The 16,348-nt window shown below is 43.4% G+C and overlaps 2 protein-coding genes across 2 annotated transcripts; both read right to left on the bottom strand.

The window, feature by feature from the left end:
* Positions 1-3,917: 3,917 nt before the first annotated feature.
* LOC140290894 (trace amine-associated receptor 13c-like) lies at positions 3,918-4,904 on the bottom strand. The gene has a single exon (XM_072379378.1). It carries the CDS (start codon positions 4,902-4,904, stop codon positions 3,918-3,920), a length of 987 nt encoding a protein of 328 aa, XP_072235479.1.
* Positions 4,905-9,506: 4,602 nt separating this feature from the next.
* Positions 9,507-10,493, bottom strand: LOC140293465 (trace amine-associated receptor 13c-like). Its single transcript, XM_072379539.1, has one exon. The coding sequence runs from the start codon at positions 10,491-10,493 to the stop codon at positions 9,507-9,509; it is 987 nt and encodes a 328-aa protein (XP_072235640.1).
* Between the last annotated feature and the right edge of the window lie 5,855 nt (positions 10,494-16,348).

Below are 16,348 nucleotides of genomic sequence, written 5' to 3'. Positions count from 1 at the left end.
GAATGTATGGGATATTTCCCTCTCGGGTATTAAATGGGGAAGGAGGAGTAGTGCATTTTCCTGTGGGAAGAAGATAAAATACAGCTGGTATTCTTTTAGTCGAACATCGTAAATGCCTTTGCAACAGTGCGTCAGGAGGTTCTATTAATACTGTATAGAAATGTATAAGATACTTCATAAACAGGTTACTAATGAACCTTGGGATAAAGAGTCCAGCTGCCTTCATTTAATATAGAGATAAACCTGGACCTAAATGACTGAGAAAGCTTAAAACATATTTTGGATCTGTTCTTACAAAAAAAAATAAAAATAAAAAATACTACTAGAGGTTGGACTGCAGCCCAGTGTGACAGACACTCGCTCTGAAGCTTCTCTGGGATGTAAGCTGGCAAACTGGTTTATCACTGTGGGTGTGGAGTACTGCTCACTTGCTCAGAGGAAATAAAACACAAATGCCACCTTTTGTTACTGTGAGGAAAAAAACAACACATTTTTGACTCGCACATTAAACAGATTTTTAGGACTATTTCTATGTATACTTTTGATATTTTATTTTTGTTATCTTTGGTGCCTGGAAAACATAAAATTAATGTATTATATGTTTATACTGGCAGAGAAATGGTGCAAGCTCTAAATTCTGTCACGTATTTGCTGTGTCAAGGTTGTCCTTGCAAAAATGCATTTGATTTATTTTCTGAGGCTCTTATTTCAGACTTTGAACGTGTCATTTAGTGGATTTTCTTGTGCTTCTGAGTAGAAATGATAAAACACAGCGGAGCAAAAGCACGTGGAGAACAAATGGTGCATTTGCTGGGTTGTAAAACTGTCAAAAATGTAATTTCTAAAAGCATTTCAAGGCATTGTGCGAAAACGATTGGTTAAAGGTAGAGAAAAACTAGGCTTTAAAATCTCGGCCCTTATTACAATGACGCTGTAACCATCACCCCATTTTGGAATGCTTAACCCAAAGATAATTAATTTGTGTAGTTATGTTTCTGTATTAATTGAGTTATTCCTGTACAACTCTTTGTGGTGCTGTTCTTCTTATTGTTATTCATGAAAACAAATAGTGTTTTCTTTCAATTTGTTTTCAACACATTTTATAGTTTTTATGTTCACAAAACTAGTTTTTGCCTGTTTTGAAAAAACAAAACAAAAACAAGGTTGATGTTAATACCTACTGAAAATTAGTTGTGACACAGCAAAGTGACTCACATTACCGATCACATAAGCCAGTGTTTCTCAGTTCCGGTCCTCATGACCCACTGCCCTGCATGTTTTCGATGTTTCCCTCCTCCACCACACCTGATTCAAATGATCATCTCGACATCAAGCTCTGCAGTGGCCTGAAAAGGATTACGTGTGTTGTTCCCCCTTTAAAAAACAACTAATTAAGCAATATTCAGTGTGGGGGGTGAATGTGATGTGAATGCATAGAGAGTACCATAACAGAGTCACTGAGGAAGCAGCTGAATACTTCTATGACTGGAACTGATGGCCTGTTTTTTGTGCTTTATTGGTAGGATTGTAGACTGCTGTAGGTTTCTGTCCTGGTGATAACGATAAGGAGACTTATTGTTTTTCAACATTCTGCCTGCTCAGATTATCCATAAAGTTGGACCAAAGGTAATTGAATTGAGCTTCGAAGCTGACTAAATTTGTAAATTTTTCTTAGAAACGAAACGTTTAAAAGTTCCCCAAAGCTTTAAAATTGAAAGACTAGGTTTGCTTATTCATGTTTGTCTGACAGAAGTGGATTTATTCATTAAATGTATCCTTCATAGTTCAATATTTTCATATTATACCTAGGGCCTTAACGCATTAATTAAGATTAATTAATTACGAAAAATGAACGCGTTATAAAATTTAACGCATTTTAATGAAAACGAAGAAGCTGTTGCCGCTTTGGTTGGCCCTGTGGATGGGAAATTTTGTTTTAAAAAACACATGGATGGCATAGTCTGTAGCGTAGTAGTGAGTTGTGCAGGCGCCCGTTTATAGAGGCTCCAGTCCTCGCTGCTGTCAGCCCTGGTTCGTATCCCACATCGGACGGCCTTTTACTGCGTGTCATTCCCCCTCTCTCTGCTTTCTGTCTCCTTTTATCTGTCTTGTCCATTAAAAGGCATAAAAAATAAATAAATAAAAAACGGACGGATGGATGGATGGAAGCGTCTATAAGAGCACGGTTGGTTAAATACCACCTTGAAGAAAAATAAACAATGTTTTGTTGCTTAAGCTTATACATTCAGTCATTATTCAATGGTATACTAAAATCCATGTGAAAAAAATTGCTTCTCACTGTTCTCAGGTCAAATATTTATATGCGATTAAAATAGGATGAATTTCGATTAATTAGTTAATTCATTTAATTAATTAATTACAGCCTCTTATTAATTAGATTAAATTTTGTAATCGAGTCCCGGACCTAATTTTAACTAAAAAACAAAACTTCAAATGATTTCCATGCCCATGTTAGATATAATATCTCAGAATAAATAGACATGTTTGAGTCTTATAATGCTGTTTTTTATTTTTCTATTTCTGATACATGTTTTCTAATCATTTTCTACCTGTTATGATTCACAGTCCTGCCTCACACACATATCGGGAGGTGGCTCCCTCATCGGTAAGTTTGTTAATGCAAAGTGACAAAGTGCTACAGTCAGTGGACTTAAACAGAAAGTACAGTTTTATTTTGGTGTTACTTTTTACTTTTATCAGACTATTCATTACATGCAGTTTTTTAGACCGATTTACACAGAAGAAGAGGTAAAGTGTAGCTAACAGTTCGATGAATGAATCATGGCAGATAGAGAGGCCACGATGGTGAGAAAAGCAGAAAACAGAAGCATTCAAATTTCAAAGTGACTCAGAAAAAGAAGCCTGTGGTGTTTAATTTTCTCCTTCTGCATCTAGAATCATGGGATGTGAGTATTATCAGCACATCCTCTGCAACCCTGCATCCTCATATGAGAACATTACATTTTATGATGCTGCATCTTGTGCTTAATTCTGCTTAACTTTACTCCATCTAGTGGTTATAAAAGCACAATACGTTCATGTTTGAAACTTCTAAAGTGCACCAGTTTATGTCTGTATTTTGATGTGGTGTGACAGATGAAATGTTGCTTTGGGAAAAGTACAATCCAGGATACAGACAATTAAGAAGTTATCATATAATGACATTGAAACTTTATAATATGTAGAAGAAATAAATGAAATCAAATAAAGATATGGGGGGACAGCAACAATACAGGACTATAGACACTGATTATATTATAGTTTTCTTATGCAACAGATATCCAGAGAATCTTTGTCTTTCTACAGTAGAGGGATGTCTAAATATACGGTAATAATAAGAGACAACTGTGAGGTGAAGATTTGGCTGAATGCTGAATTAGTTTGGTGTGAAACTGAAGATAAAAACCTGCAGGAGAAACAAGTTTTCTCCACGCGCTCCTTTGTCAGCCACTGCACAGATTAGATGAAATTCATTGCCGTTTGCACAGATGTTGTCATCACTAGCTAACAGTGGTGGATCTCAGAACTTTACCTTGATGAAGCTGACATTTTTGGCCCATCGGTTCCTGTGTGGCTGCTTTATGCACAAATCAGAATGAAATGAATTCTAATGCTTATTAATCTGTGTCATTAGTGACAGTGAGATGATAATTTCCCCCGAAAAAACACAAGTGAAACGTTTAACAAAGACACATTCATACAGTACACTGCCAGTTTAATGTTTTTATCGAGCTTCATACTGTATATGCAGGAGTTGAAATATTTTGATGCCAAACACAGAGTTCCTTTCAAGGTCAGGAGACATTTGACGGGTCACTGTGGTTTAGCACCTTTAAATCGATGCCAGAGGTGTTGCAGTAGTTAAAAAATACAGCAACAGATGGTTACAGCCCTGCCTACAGGAGCTTTACCTCCCGGGAGTGAGGCTGTAGTATTTTGAGGGTGAAGATGACTTTGATGGCTTTTCTAAACCAGGGGTAGAACAGAGCATAAATCAGAGGATTCACACAGGAGTTAGTCAGCATGATCCAAGATAACATGGCAAAATAAGACAAACTAGTGGAGATGTCCTCACCTGCGAGAGAAGGATAGTAATATGGACAGAAACACATGAGAAAGACAGCAATCACAACCCCAAGCGTCCTGGCAGCTTTCCACTCTGATCTTTTTGCGATGGGAGCTGCAGTGATGATGCCAATTACTGTCTGCTGCCGAGTGAGACGCACCTGAGACACAGCAACAACAAACACCCTCGTGTAAAGAACAACCATGATAGCACAGGGCGCAACAACTGTGATTAATAGGTCAGCAGTTCCTGCTATGTGGCTGATGACCACCACACACTCTCCGTGACAGGAGCTGAACCTGTCCGGTTGCTCCAAGTGGTTCATCAGAATCAGACCGTTGTAGAAAAAAGAGCAGACCCAGCACAAAGAGACAAAACATTTGACTCTGTTCAGGGTTATCTTAGAGGAGTAATGCAGTGGGTCACAGATGGCTACATAGCGGTCTATAGATATAAGCACCATGTGGCCTAATGAGGCAGAAACCAGACAGTAAGAAACATAAGGAGTCACAGCACACATCAGCCTCCCCAGCAGCCAGCACGCCTCCAGGTAGCGCAGCCCTTCAATGGGCATCACCAGCAGCCCCATGACCAGGTCAGACACAGCCAGAGACAGGAGCAGGGTGTTGGTCGGGGTGTGCAGCTGCCTGAAGTGAGAGATGGAGACGATGACAAGCAGGTTGAGCATCACAGTGAGCAAAGAGATGAAGGCTAGCAGAGTGTAGAAGAGTGCAGCCTCAGAGCGGGGCCGGACCAGCCGCCTGCAGGAGGAGTTGAGTTTTGGGAAGCAGAGCGAAGAGCCCACATTATGGTCCATCAGAGGGGAAGGAAAGAGATGTAACTCAGCCTCACTCAGACACTTCTTTTATCTTCTTCCAACACACCATCCCTCAGTGCAAAAGTCTGTTGGCTGATGCAACTTCTTTTCTCAACCTCTTCTTACAGTTTGATTTGCATTCATCGATATTTTTAGTTTAGTTTCTGGTAAATGTGATTAAAAGTGAACAGAAATGGGCGGTATGTGTTTTAGATTATTTTTAAAGAGATTTAATATAGTTCTTTTTAAATAAATTTTCAGAGATTAAAGGGGAAGTTCTTTTTTTTTTTTTTTATCCTGGAACCTTATTTCTGCCATAAAATACGTTCATCTACTCAGCGATAACAGTTTGGTGAAAGTCGGCGTCCTTAGGAAGATAGTTAGATTACTCGATATCCACCTATGTTCATACAATGGGAGTTAACAGGGCATAGACGATGCAACCTCTAAATAAGGCATTATCTGTCTTTATTTCACTAATACTTTAAGACGAATGAATGAATGAACGCGTACTATTGCTCTGTTAGCTAATAGCTGCTGTGTTGTTGTTATTGGGGGCTATTTAGGGGCTTATCGGGGGCTTTCTACACATGCGTCTAGTGGGATAGCAGAGTGTAGAAGAAGCAAACTCCGTGTGAAGTTAGGTGAGTGTCACAGAGCACGGAGTGAATAAGCTGTATTGCAACGGTGCGTATCGATGATGTCATCCCACTAGACGTGTGTGTAGAAAGCCACCGATAGCCCCCAATAACAACAACACGGCAGCTATGAACTAACAGAGCAATAGTACACGTTCATTCATTCATTCGTCTTAAAGTATTGGTAAAATGAAGACAGATAATGGCTTATTTAGAGGCTGTATTATCTATGCCCTGTTCTCTGCAATCAAAAGGATATATGTGGATCTCGAGTAATCTAAATATCATCCGAAGGATGGCGACTTTCACCAAACTGTTATCGGTGAGTAGATGAACGTATTTTATGCCAGAAATAAGGTCCAGGTTTAAAAAAACTGAACTTCCCTTTTAAATTCACAAAACTGTTTTAGCTCTCTCCAGAGCTTGTGACTGGATCTTGTAGTGATTACAGTATGAACATTATAGTCATTATTTAGTTTCACTGTTTTACCCACAATACCCTCAACACATTGGAGATTGATTTACTGGGTTTATGCTCTAAATTCATGGATGATCTTTTAATTCTGTTGCAGGTTAAAGACACGAATGAATACATGTAAATAAAACCATCATTCAGCCGTCCATCCATTGTTTCTCCGTACTCACATAAACCTATTTTGGGTCGTTGGGTGGCTGGAGCCTACACAAGCAGCTGTTGAGCGAGAGGCAGGATACAACCTGGACAGGTCCAGCTTATATACAAATGGGACAAACAAGCATGTACTCACTCCTGTGGGCAATTTAGAATCCCCAGTTAACCCGTGTTTCTGGTCTGTGGGAGGAAGCCAGAACCAGGAACCCTCTCACTGAGGTGACAGTGCTGACCACCACAGTCACCACATAGCCTAAAATCATCAGTGTGTCAACATTCTAATTTACTGTAGAGCAAAGGGGAAAAAAGGACTTTTTCAAATGTAATTGTCAGCTTTACAAATTTATCTTAATTTCATACCATTGAGCACATAAATAAAATGCAATTTACCTTTGAAATAGAAAAGAGACTTAAGACTCTTCCTATACACAAAAAAAGGAACCGATCATAGGTTTGAGATGAGTCATCAAGGTAAAATATATAGAAGTCTCATTTCAAGAAACTGGTAAATTATTCAAGGATTTATATATTTTTTTCCACAATGCAGCTTGTTCAGATATATTGTGTCTATAGGACGCCTCACATTCCCCTTCAGTGATAGCTCTACTTTCAGTTCCACTGTCGATTCTTTGTTTGACATTTTCATTTGAGGGAGTGTAACAAGACATTTATTAGAAAAGCAGCATATTTCTAATTCTAAACATTAGCCAAAGCCAGTGGATTAAAATGATGGAATCAGAATAGCTGTTCTATTCTTTAAAGTAATTGTTTTGTATCACGTGTTGTTCCCCCTTTAAAAACCAACTAATAAAGCGATATTCAGTGTGGGGGGTGAATGTGATGTGAATGCATAGAGAGTACCATAACACAGTCACTGAGGAAGCAGCTGAATACTTCTATGACTGGAACTGATGGCGTGTTTTTTGTGCTTCATTGGTAGGATTGTAGATTGCTGTAGGTTTCTGTCCTGGTGATAACGATAAGGAGACTTATTGTTTTTCAACATTCTGCTTGTTCTAATATCCATAAAGTTGGACCAAAGGTTATTGAATTGAGCTTTCGAAGCTGACTAAATTTGTAGAGTTTTCTTAGAAACGAAACGTTTAAAAGTTCCCCAAAGCTTTAAAATTGAAAGACTATGTTTGCTTATTCATGTTTGTCTGACAGAAGTGGATTTATTCATTAAATGTATCCTTCATAGTTCGATATTTCTATATTTTAACTAGGGCCGGGACTTTAACGTGTTAATTAAAATTAATTAATGACGCAAAATGAACGCGTTAAAAAATTTAACGCATTTTAATCACACTTATTTTTTCACCGCGTAACGTTTCTCACTGCATGAGTTTCAGGCGTACCGATTATACTGGGGCACCAACTAACGTTCATGACTTCAGACCACAGCAAACATCAGGGAACAATAGTTGAACATGAACGAAGAAGCTATTGAGACTGCTTTGGTTGGCCCTGTGGATGGGAAATTTTGTTTTAAAAAACACACGGATGGTGTAGTCTGTAGCGTAGTAGTGAGTTGTGCAGGCGCCCCTGTATAGAGGCTCCAGTCCTCGCTGCTGTCGGCCCCGGTTCGTATCCCACATCGGACGGCCTTTTACTGCGTGTCATTCCCCCTCTCTCTGCTTTCTGTCTCTTTTATCTGTCTTGTCCATTAAAAGGCATAAAAGATAAATAAATAAAAAACGGACGGATGGATGGATGGAAGCGTCGATAAGAGCACGGTTGGTTAAATACCACCTTGAAGAAAAATAAACAATGTTTTGTTGCTTAAGCTTATACATTCAGTCATTATTCAATGGTTTACTAAAATCCATGTGAAAAAAAATGCTTCTCACTGTTCTCAGGTCAAATATTTATATGCGATTAAAATGGGATTAATTTCGATTAATTAATTACAAAGCCTCTAATTAATCAGATTAAATTTTGTAATCGAGTCCCGGACCTAATTTTAACTAAAAAACAAAACTTCAAATGATTTCCATGCCCGTGTTAGATATAATATCTCAGAATAAACAGTCAAAGCAAGAGGGATTCTGTTTGAGTCTTATAATGTTGTTTTTTATTTTTCTATTTCTGATACATGTTTTCTAATAATTTTCTACCTGTTATGATTCACAGTCCTGCCTCACACACATATCGGGAGGTGGCTCCCTCATCGGTAAGTTTGTTAATGCAAAGTGACAAAGTGCTACAGTCAGTGGACTTAAACAGAAAGTACAGTTTTATTTTGGTGTTACTTTTTACTTTTATCAGACTATTCATTACATGCAGTTTTTTAGACCGATTTACACAGAAGAAGAGGTAAAGTGTAGCTAACAGTTCGATGGAATGAATCATGGCAGATAGAGAGGCCACGATGATGAGAAAAGCAGAAAACAGAAGCATTCAAATTTCAAAGTGACTCAGAAAAAGAAGCCTGTGGTGTTTAATTTTCTCCTTCTGCATCTAGAATCATGGGATGTGAGTATTATCAGCACATCCTCTGCAACCCTGCATCCTCATATTAGAACATTACATTTTATGATGCTGCATCTTGTGCTTAATTCTGCTTAACTTTACTCCATCTAATGGTTATAAAAGCACAATACGTTCATGTTTGAAACTTCTAAAGTGCACCAATTTATGTCTGTATTTTGATGTGGTGTGACAGATGAAATGTTGCTTTGGTATAAGTACAATCCAGTATACAGACAATTAAGAAGTTATCATATAATGACATTGAAACTTTATAATATGTAGAAGAAATAAATTAAATCAAATAAAGATATGGGGGGACAGCAACAATACAGGACTATAGACACTGATTATATTATAGTTTTCTTATGCAACAGATATCCAGAGCATCTTTGTCTTTCTACAGTAGAGGGATGTCTAAATATACGGTAATAATAAGAGACAACTGTGAGGTGAAGATTTGGCTGAATGCTGAATTAGTTTGGTGTGAAACTGAAGATAAAAACCTGCAGGAGCCCATTGGCCCATCGGTTCCTGTGTGGCTGCTTTATGCACAAATCAGAAGGAAATGAATTCTAATGCTTATTAATCTGTGTCATTAGTGACAGTGAGCTGACAATTTCCCCTGAAAGAACACAAGTGAAATGTTTAACAAAGACACATTCATACAGTACACTGCCAGTTTAATGTGTTTGTCGAGCTTCATACTGTATATGCAGGAGTTGAAATATTTTGATGCCAAACACAGAGTTCCTTTCAAGGTCAGGAGACATTTGACGGGTCACTGTGGTTTAGCACCTTTAAATCGATGCCAGAGGTGTTGCAGTAGTTAAAAAATACAGCAACAGATGGTTTCAGCCCTGCCTACAGGAGCTTTACCTCCCGGGAGTGAGGCTGTAGTATTTTGAGGGTGAAGATGACTTTGATGGCTTTTCTAAACCAGGGGTAGAACAGAGCATAAATCAGAGGATTCACACAGGAGTTAGTCAGCATGATCCAAGATAACATGGCATAATAAGACAAACTAGTGGAGATGTCCTCACCTGCGAGAGAAGGATAGTAATATGGACAGAAGCACATGAGAAAGACAGCAATCACAACCCCAAGCGTCCTGGCAGCTTTCCACTCTGATCTTTTTGCGATGGGAGCTGCAGTGTTGATGTCAATTACTGTCTGCTGCCGAGTGAGACGCACCTGAGACACAGCAACAACAAACACCCTCGTGTAAAGAACAACCATGATAGCACAGGGTGCAACGAATGAAAGGAAGAGGTCAACAGTTCCTGATGTGTGGCTGATGACCACCACACACTCTCCGTGACAGGAGCTGAACCTGTCCGGTTGCCCTAAGTGGTTCATCAGAATCAGACCGTTGTAGAAAAAAGAGCAGACCCAGCACAAAGAGACAAAACATTTGACTCTGTTCAGGGTTATCTTAGAGGAGTAATGCAGTGGGTCACAGATGGCCACATAGCGGTCTATAGATATAAGCACCATGTGGCCTAATGAGGCAGAAACCAGACAGTAAGAAACATAAGGAGTCACAGCACACATCAGCCTCCCCAGCAGCCAGCACGCCTCCAGGTAGCGCAGCCCTTCAATGGGCATCACCAGCAGCCCCACGACCAGGTCAGACACAGCCAGAGACAGGAGCAGGGCGTTGGTCGGGGTGTGCAGCTGCCTGAAGTGAGAGATGGAGACGATGACGAGCAGGTTGAGCATCACAGTGAGCAAAGAGATGAAGGCGAGCAGAGTGTAGAAGAGTGCAGCCTCAGAGTGGGGCCGGACCAGCCGCCTGCAGGAGGAGTTGAGGTTTGGGAAGCAGAGCGAAGGGCCCAAACTGTGGTCCATCAGAGACGAGGTGCTGTCACAAGACAAGGACAAACGCTTTGCTTTGCCAGTCATTTATCCTCCATCAAAAACACCCACAAGAGTGATGCAACTCCCCTGTCAATCTTCGTCTTCATCTAACCCTCCATTTCTATTCCTAATTTCTTTTTTAACTATAACCTAAACCATAATTTATAAAGCTTCAATCAGTGAAACTGGTTAGACTTTGTACTTTTGGCCACTATGAAGGCTCCAGGACAACAGAACCCTTTTTTCTCTCTTTCTTTTTTTGGGGGGGCTTAAACTTCCCCCTGAGCTGTCACCTTATCGTGGTGGGGGAGTTTGCGTGCCCCAATGAGTCTGGGAACTATGTTGCCCGGGGCTTCAAGCCCCTGGTAGGGTCACCCAAGGCAAACAGATCCTAGACAAAGAACAGCTCAAAAGACTCCCTATGATGAACAAAAAATTTGGACCTCGTGATCCCTTGCCCGGATATGGGACACTGGGGCCTCCCCCCGGAGCCAGGCCCGGGGGTGGGGCCCGGCAGCGGGCGCCTGGTGGCCGGGCCTGTGCCCATGGGGCTCGGTCGGGCATAGCCCGAAATGATGACGTGGGTCCCCCTTCCGACGGGCTCACCACCCGTGGGAGGGGCCAATCGGGGTCGGGTGCTATGTGAGCTGGGTAGCAGCCGAAGGCGGAGGCCTTGGCGGTCTGATCCTCGGCTACTGAAGCTAGCTCTTGGGACGTGAAATGTCACCTCTGTTGGGGAAGGAGCCGGAGCTGGTGCGCGAGGCTGAGCGGTTCCGGCTAGATATAGTCGGAGTCACCTCAACGCACGGCTTGGGCTCTGGAACCAGTCCTCTTGAGAGGGGTTGGACTCTCTTCCACTCTGGAGTTGCCCGTGGTGAGAGGCGCAGAGCAGGTGTGGGCATACTTATTGCCCCCCGGCAGTGTGCCAGTACATTGGGGTTTACCCCAGTGAACGAGAGGGTAGCCTCCCTCCACTTTCGGGTGGGGGGACGAGTCCTGACTGTTGTTTGTGCCTATGTGCCAAACAGCAGTTCAGAGTACCCACCCTTTTTGGAGTCTCTGGGGGAGGCACTGGAGAGTGCTCCTACCGGAGACTCCCTCGTTCTGCTGGGGTACTTCAATGCTCACGTGGGCAATGACAGTGAGACCTGGAGGGGTGTGATTGGGAGGAACGCCCCCCCCGATCTGAATCAGAGTGGTGTTATGTTGTTGGACTTCTGTGCCAGTCATGGACTGTCCATAACGAACACCATGTTCAGGCATAAGGGTGTCCATATGTGGACTTGGCACCAGGACACCCTTGGCCGCAGTTCGATGATCGACTTTGTGGTTGTATCATCGGACTTGCGGCCGTATGTCCTGGACACTCGGGTGAAGAGAGGGGCGGAGCTGTCAACTGATCACCACCTGGTGGTGAGTTGGCTCCGCTGGTGGGGGAGGATGCCGATCAGACCTGGCAGGCCCAAACGTATTGTGAGGGTCTGCTGGGAGCGTTTGTCAGAATCCCCCGTCAGAAGGAGCTTTAACTCCCACCTCCGGCAGAGCTTCAACCATATCCCGGGGGAGGTGGGGGACATTGAGTCCGAATGGGCCATGTTCCGTGACTCCATTGCCGAGGCAGCTGATCGGAGTTGTGGCCGTAAGGTGGTCGGTGCCTGTCGTGGCGGCAACCCTCGAACCTGCTGGTGGACACCAGTGGTGAGGGAAGCCGTCAAGCTGAAGAAGGAGTCCTATCGGGCCTTTTTGGCCAGTGGGACCCTGGAAGCAGCTGATAGGTAGCGACAGGCCAGACGGGCCGCGGCTTTGGCGGTTGCTGAGGCAAAAACTCGGGCCTGGGAGGAGTTCGGTGAGACCATGGAGAACGATTTCCGGACGGCCTCGAAGAGATTCTGGTCCACCATCCGGCGTCTCAGGGGGGGGAAGCGGCTCACAACTCTCAACACTGACCTCAACTAGGGATGTTGTGAGTCGGTGGGGGGAGTACTTCGAGGAACTCCTCAATCCTACCAACACGTGCTCGGAAGAGGCAGAGTCGGAGAGCTCGGAGACGGGGCCTCCCATTTCTGGGGCTGAGGTTGCCGAGGTGGTCAAAAAGCTCCTCGGTGGCAAGGCCCCGGTGGTGGATGAGGTCCGTCCTGAGTTTCTCAAGGCTCTGGATGTTGTAGGGCTGTCTTGGCTGACACGCCTCTGCAGCATCGCGTGGACATCGGGGACAGTGCCTCTGGACTGGCAGATTGGGGTGGTGGTCCCCCTCTTTAAAAAGGGGGACCGGAGGGTGTGTTACAACTATAGGGGTATCACACTCCTCAGCCTCCCTGGTAAGGTCTATTCGGGGGTATTGGAGAGGAGGATCCGTCGGATAATCGAGCCTCGGATTCAGGAGATGCAGTGTGGCTTTCGTCCTGGCCGTGGAACAGTGGACCAGCTCTATACCCTCGGCAGGATCCTGGAGGGTGCATGGGAGTTCGCCCAACCAGTCTACATGTATTTTGTGGACTTGGAGAAAGCGTTCGACCGTGTCCCTCGTGGAGTCCTGTGGGGGGTGCTCCGGGAATATGGAGTGCCGGACCCCTTGATAGGGGCCGTTCGGTCTCTGTATGACCAGTGTCAGAGTTTGGTCCGCATTGCCGGCAGTAAGTCGGATACGTTTCCGGTGAGAGTTGGACTCTGTCAGGGCTGCCCTTTGTCACCGATTTTGTTCCTAACTTTTATGGACAGAATTTCTAGGCGGAGCCAGGGCGTTGAGGGTGTCCGATTTGTCGACCTCAGAATCGGGTCTCTGCTTTTTGCAGATGATGTGGTTCTGTTAGCGTCGTCAGGCCGTGACCTTCAGCTCTCACTGGAGCGATTTGCAGCCGAGTGTGAAGCGGCTGGGATGAGAATCGGCACCTCCAAATCCGAGACTATGGTTCTCAGCCAGAAAAGGGTGGAATGCTCTCTCCGGGTCGGGAATGAGATCCTTCCCCAAGTGGAGGAGTTCAAGTATCTCGGGGTCTTGTTCACGAGTGAGGGACGAATGGAGCGGGAGATTGACGGGCAGATCGGTGCGGCGTCTGCAGTGTTGCGGGCTCTGCACCGACCCGTCGTTGTGAAGAGGGAGCTGAGCCAGAAGGCGAAGCTCTCTACTTACTGGTCAATCTACGTTCCCATCCTCACCTATGGTCACGAGTTGTGGGTAGTGACCGAAAGAACAAGATCGCGAATACAAGCGGCCGAAATGGGTTTCCTCCGCAGGGTGTCTGGGCTCTCCCTTAGAGATAGGGTGAGAAGCTCAGTCATCCGGGAGGGGCTCGGAGTAGAACCGCTGCTCCTCCGCATTGAGAGGAGTCAGATGAGGTGGCTCGGGCATCTGGTTAGGATGCCCCCTGGGCGCCTCCCTGGGGAGGTGTTCCGGGCACGTCCCACTGGGAGGAGACCCCGGGGGAGACCCAGGACACGTTGGAGAGACTATGTCTCTCGGCTGGCCTGGGAACGCCTCGGGGTCCCCCCAGGAAGAGCTGGAGGAAGTGGCCGGGGACAGAGACGTCTGGGTTTCTCTGCTCAAGCTGCTGCCCCCGCGACCCGACCCCCGGATAAGCGGCAGATGATGGATGGCTTAAAGTTTATAGTTTTATGCATTAATAATTAATTGAAGACTTTATCAGGCAAGCTTCACGTCTTTAAAGGTACGGCAGCACCAGACTCTGATTGAGCTCTGCGTCAGGGATGGAAAGTCCTTTTTTTAAAAAGGTCTATTTAAAACGAGTAGCGTATAAAAGTCTGGTGAGTTAAACAAAAGCTTCTCCAGAAATTTTCTCCAAAGGTTTTTTAGCCGAGTCTTCACATCAGAGATGGTGTTGGCGTTTCTTTCCCAGACTAGCAGCTGGTTGTACAGGCAAGGTCTGCTTCCCTGTTTTGAACCTTGACATTTTGGGAACCACGGGTAAGCCTGTAGTCATGGAGTGAGGATTTTTTGTGGGGGTTGTTGGGAGCTATAAAATATAAGATAGAGCAAAGCCATGTTGAACCTTATATGTGGTATTAAGGATTTTGAATTGAATTGTAAACTTCACAGGGAGAAAATATGATCTCCTCTGCGGGTACCAGGCAGTAGTCTAGCTGTAGTGTTTTGGATCAGCTGAAAGATTTTCAGGGAATCATTTGGACACCCAGCTCAAATTGTATTGCATCCTAGATGAGATAATTAGAGCTCTCAGTGTCATTTTGAGATGGGATGCTTCTAAATTTGGTAGCATCAAATGAAAGAAAGCTACTCTGGAGACTGGTTTAATGTTTGATCAGAGATTATTCTCTGGTTCCTCACAGTGGACCAAGAGGCCAAATAGATGTAATCATTGAGTCATGAAAGTGACTATTTGATGTTTTTAGGACCAAGGACAATGGGCCTCATTCACCAATATCTTCTTAAGAATTTTCTTAGTCTTTCTGAAGTTGTTCTTAAGAAACTTCTAAAGGAAACTCTACATCAGATTTATGAACTTTTTCTTAGATCGCAAAATAGTTTGCATCCATGCTGTTAGGTTAATGAATGCCAATCTCCTTGTAAATTGAAAGAATGGCCAGCTGTCCTTAATTTGCTGAGGTGAATGCCTGAAAATGCCCAAATGCCAAACGGCCGTGTGCAGACTCATCCAGCGTCCTTTTAAGATGCCCACGGTGCGCTCGATTGTGGAACAAGTGCGTGCATCTGAATAAATTAAACCAGATGAGGTTGAGGGTTGGTCAGTGGTGTTAATAACCAGAGGGCCAGAGCATATCTGCAAACTTCTAATAAGGAAATCAAAATAAAAAGCCACTGTCAGAGAAAATTTAAGAATAGAGATCATTTCTGATGAGGCTTAAGTGGACAGTAGGTGGATCAGCTGAAGGTCCAGATGTATTTCTCAGGTTCTGTGTCAGATATTTGCCTATTTCTTAAGGACATCCCTTTCAGATACAGCTGATCTGCTGTAGGTCATGTTGTAGGTCGTGTTTTTTTTAAGACTTTAGTATTTGCAACAGGCTGTTAGTAATAAAAGGCTTAAAGGTAAAAATTTCCAACTGGTTTGTGGCTACGTTCTGCTATGTGTAGACACAACAGTTCGTCCCTTTGAGTTTACGCTTGAATCAATCATTGACTGGCTTAACAAATTAAAAAGTAAATAAAATAAAACCAAACACATTCCTTTGAAATGAAGCGGCCAATATCACAGGAAAAACCCTAAGAGCTGTTGCTCAAGACCACTTTAAAATATTAGGAGATAGTGTAGATGCTTGGAAGCAGAACTTAGAGAAATGAGGAGTGGCTCATGTGTTTTGTATTGTATTGTACATTGATACATTGTAAATGTAGCATAGGTAGAACACTGTTCTACGCTGCTTTTCTGAATAAATGTTTGTGTCACAGTTCTACTTTGGATTTTGTCAAATGCTTGAGATTTATTTAAGCATAAGCTAATGTTTGTCATCCCAGCCACTTTCCTCCCAGCTTGTAGCAATTCTCCAATTAACAGTGTAAAAGTTCAAATGTACATTGCCTGAGCAGAGAATAGACCTTGAAATGTTTACCTGCAGATCTGTTTGATGTCACATCATTAGGACTTATTTTTATGACACCTCAGATTGGCCTCTGTGGTGTTAGGTGCTACTTTACAGAGTCACGATGTAACAAGTGAGCTTTACTCACTCTCGCTAATGAGACAGTTCACAGGCTCTTTCCCTGTGTTTTTCTGTTGGGTGAGAAGCTATAATTTGACCTCAGAGGTATTGCAGTTTGTGTTTATGTCCATAGCTGCATGCGTTTGTTGGCAAAATAGATGTTACATCATGTATTGGCCTTGCTGTAGCGTCTAAACAGTGCTGATGAA

This window comes from Leuresthes tenuis, unplaced genomic scaffold (genome assembly GCF_036924035.1).
Source record: "Leuresthes tenuis unplaced genomic scaffold, fLeuTen1.0.hap1 SCAF_1, whole genome shotgun sequence".
Taxonomy (NCBI): domain Eukaryota; kingdom Metazoa; phylum Chordata; class Actinopteri; order Atheriniformes; family Atherinopsidae; genus Leuresthes; species Leuresthes tenuis.
The sequence above is the reverse complement of the archived record's forward strand: the minus strand, read 5'-3'. Positions and strand labels throughout refer to the sequence as shown.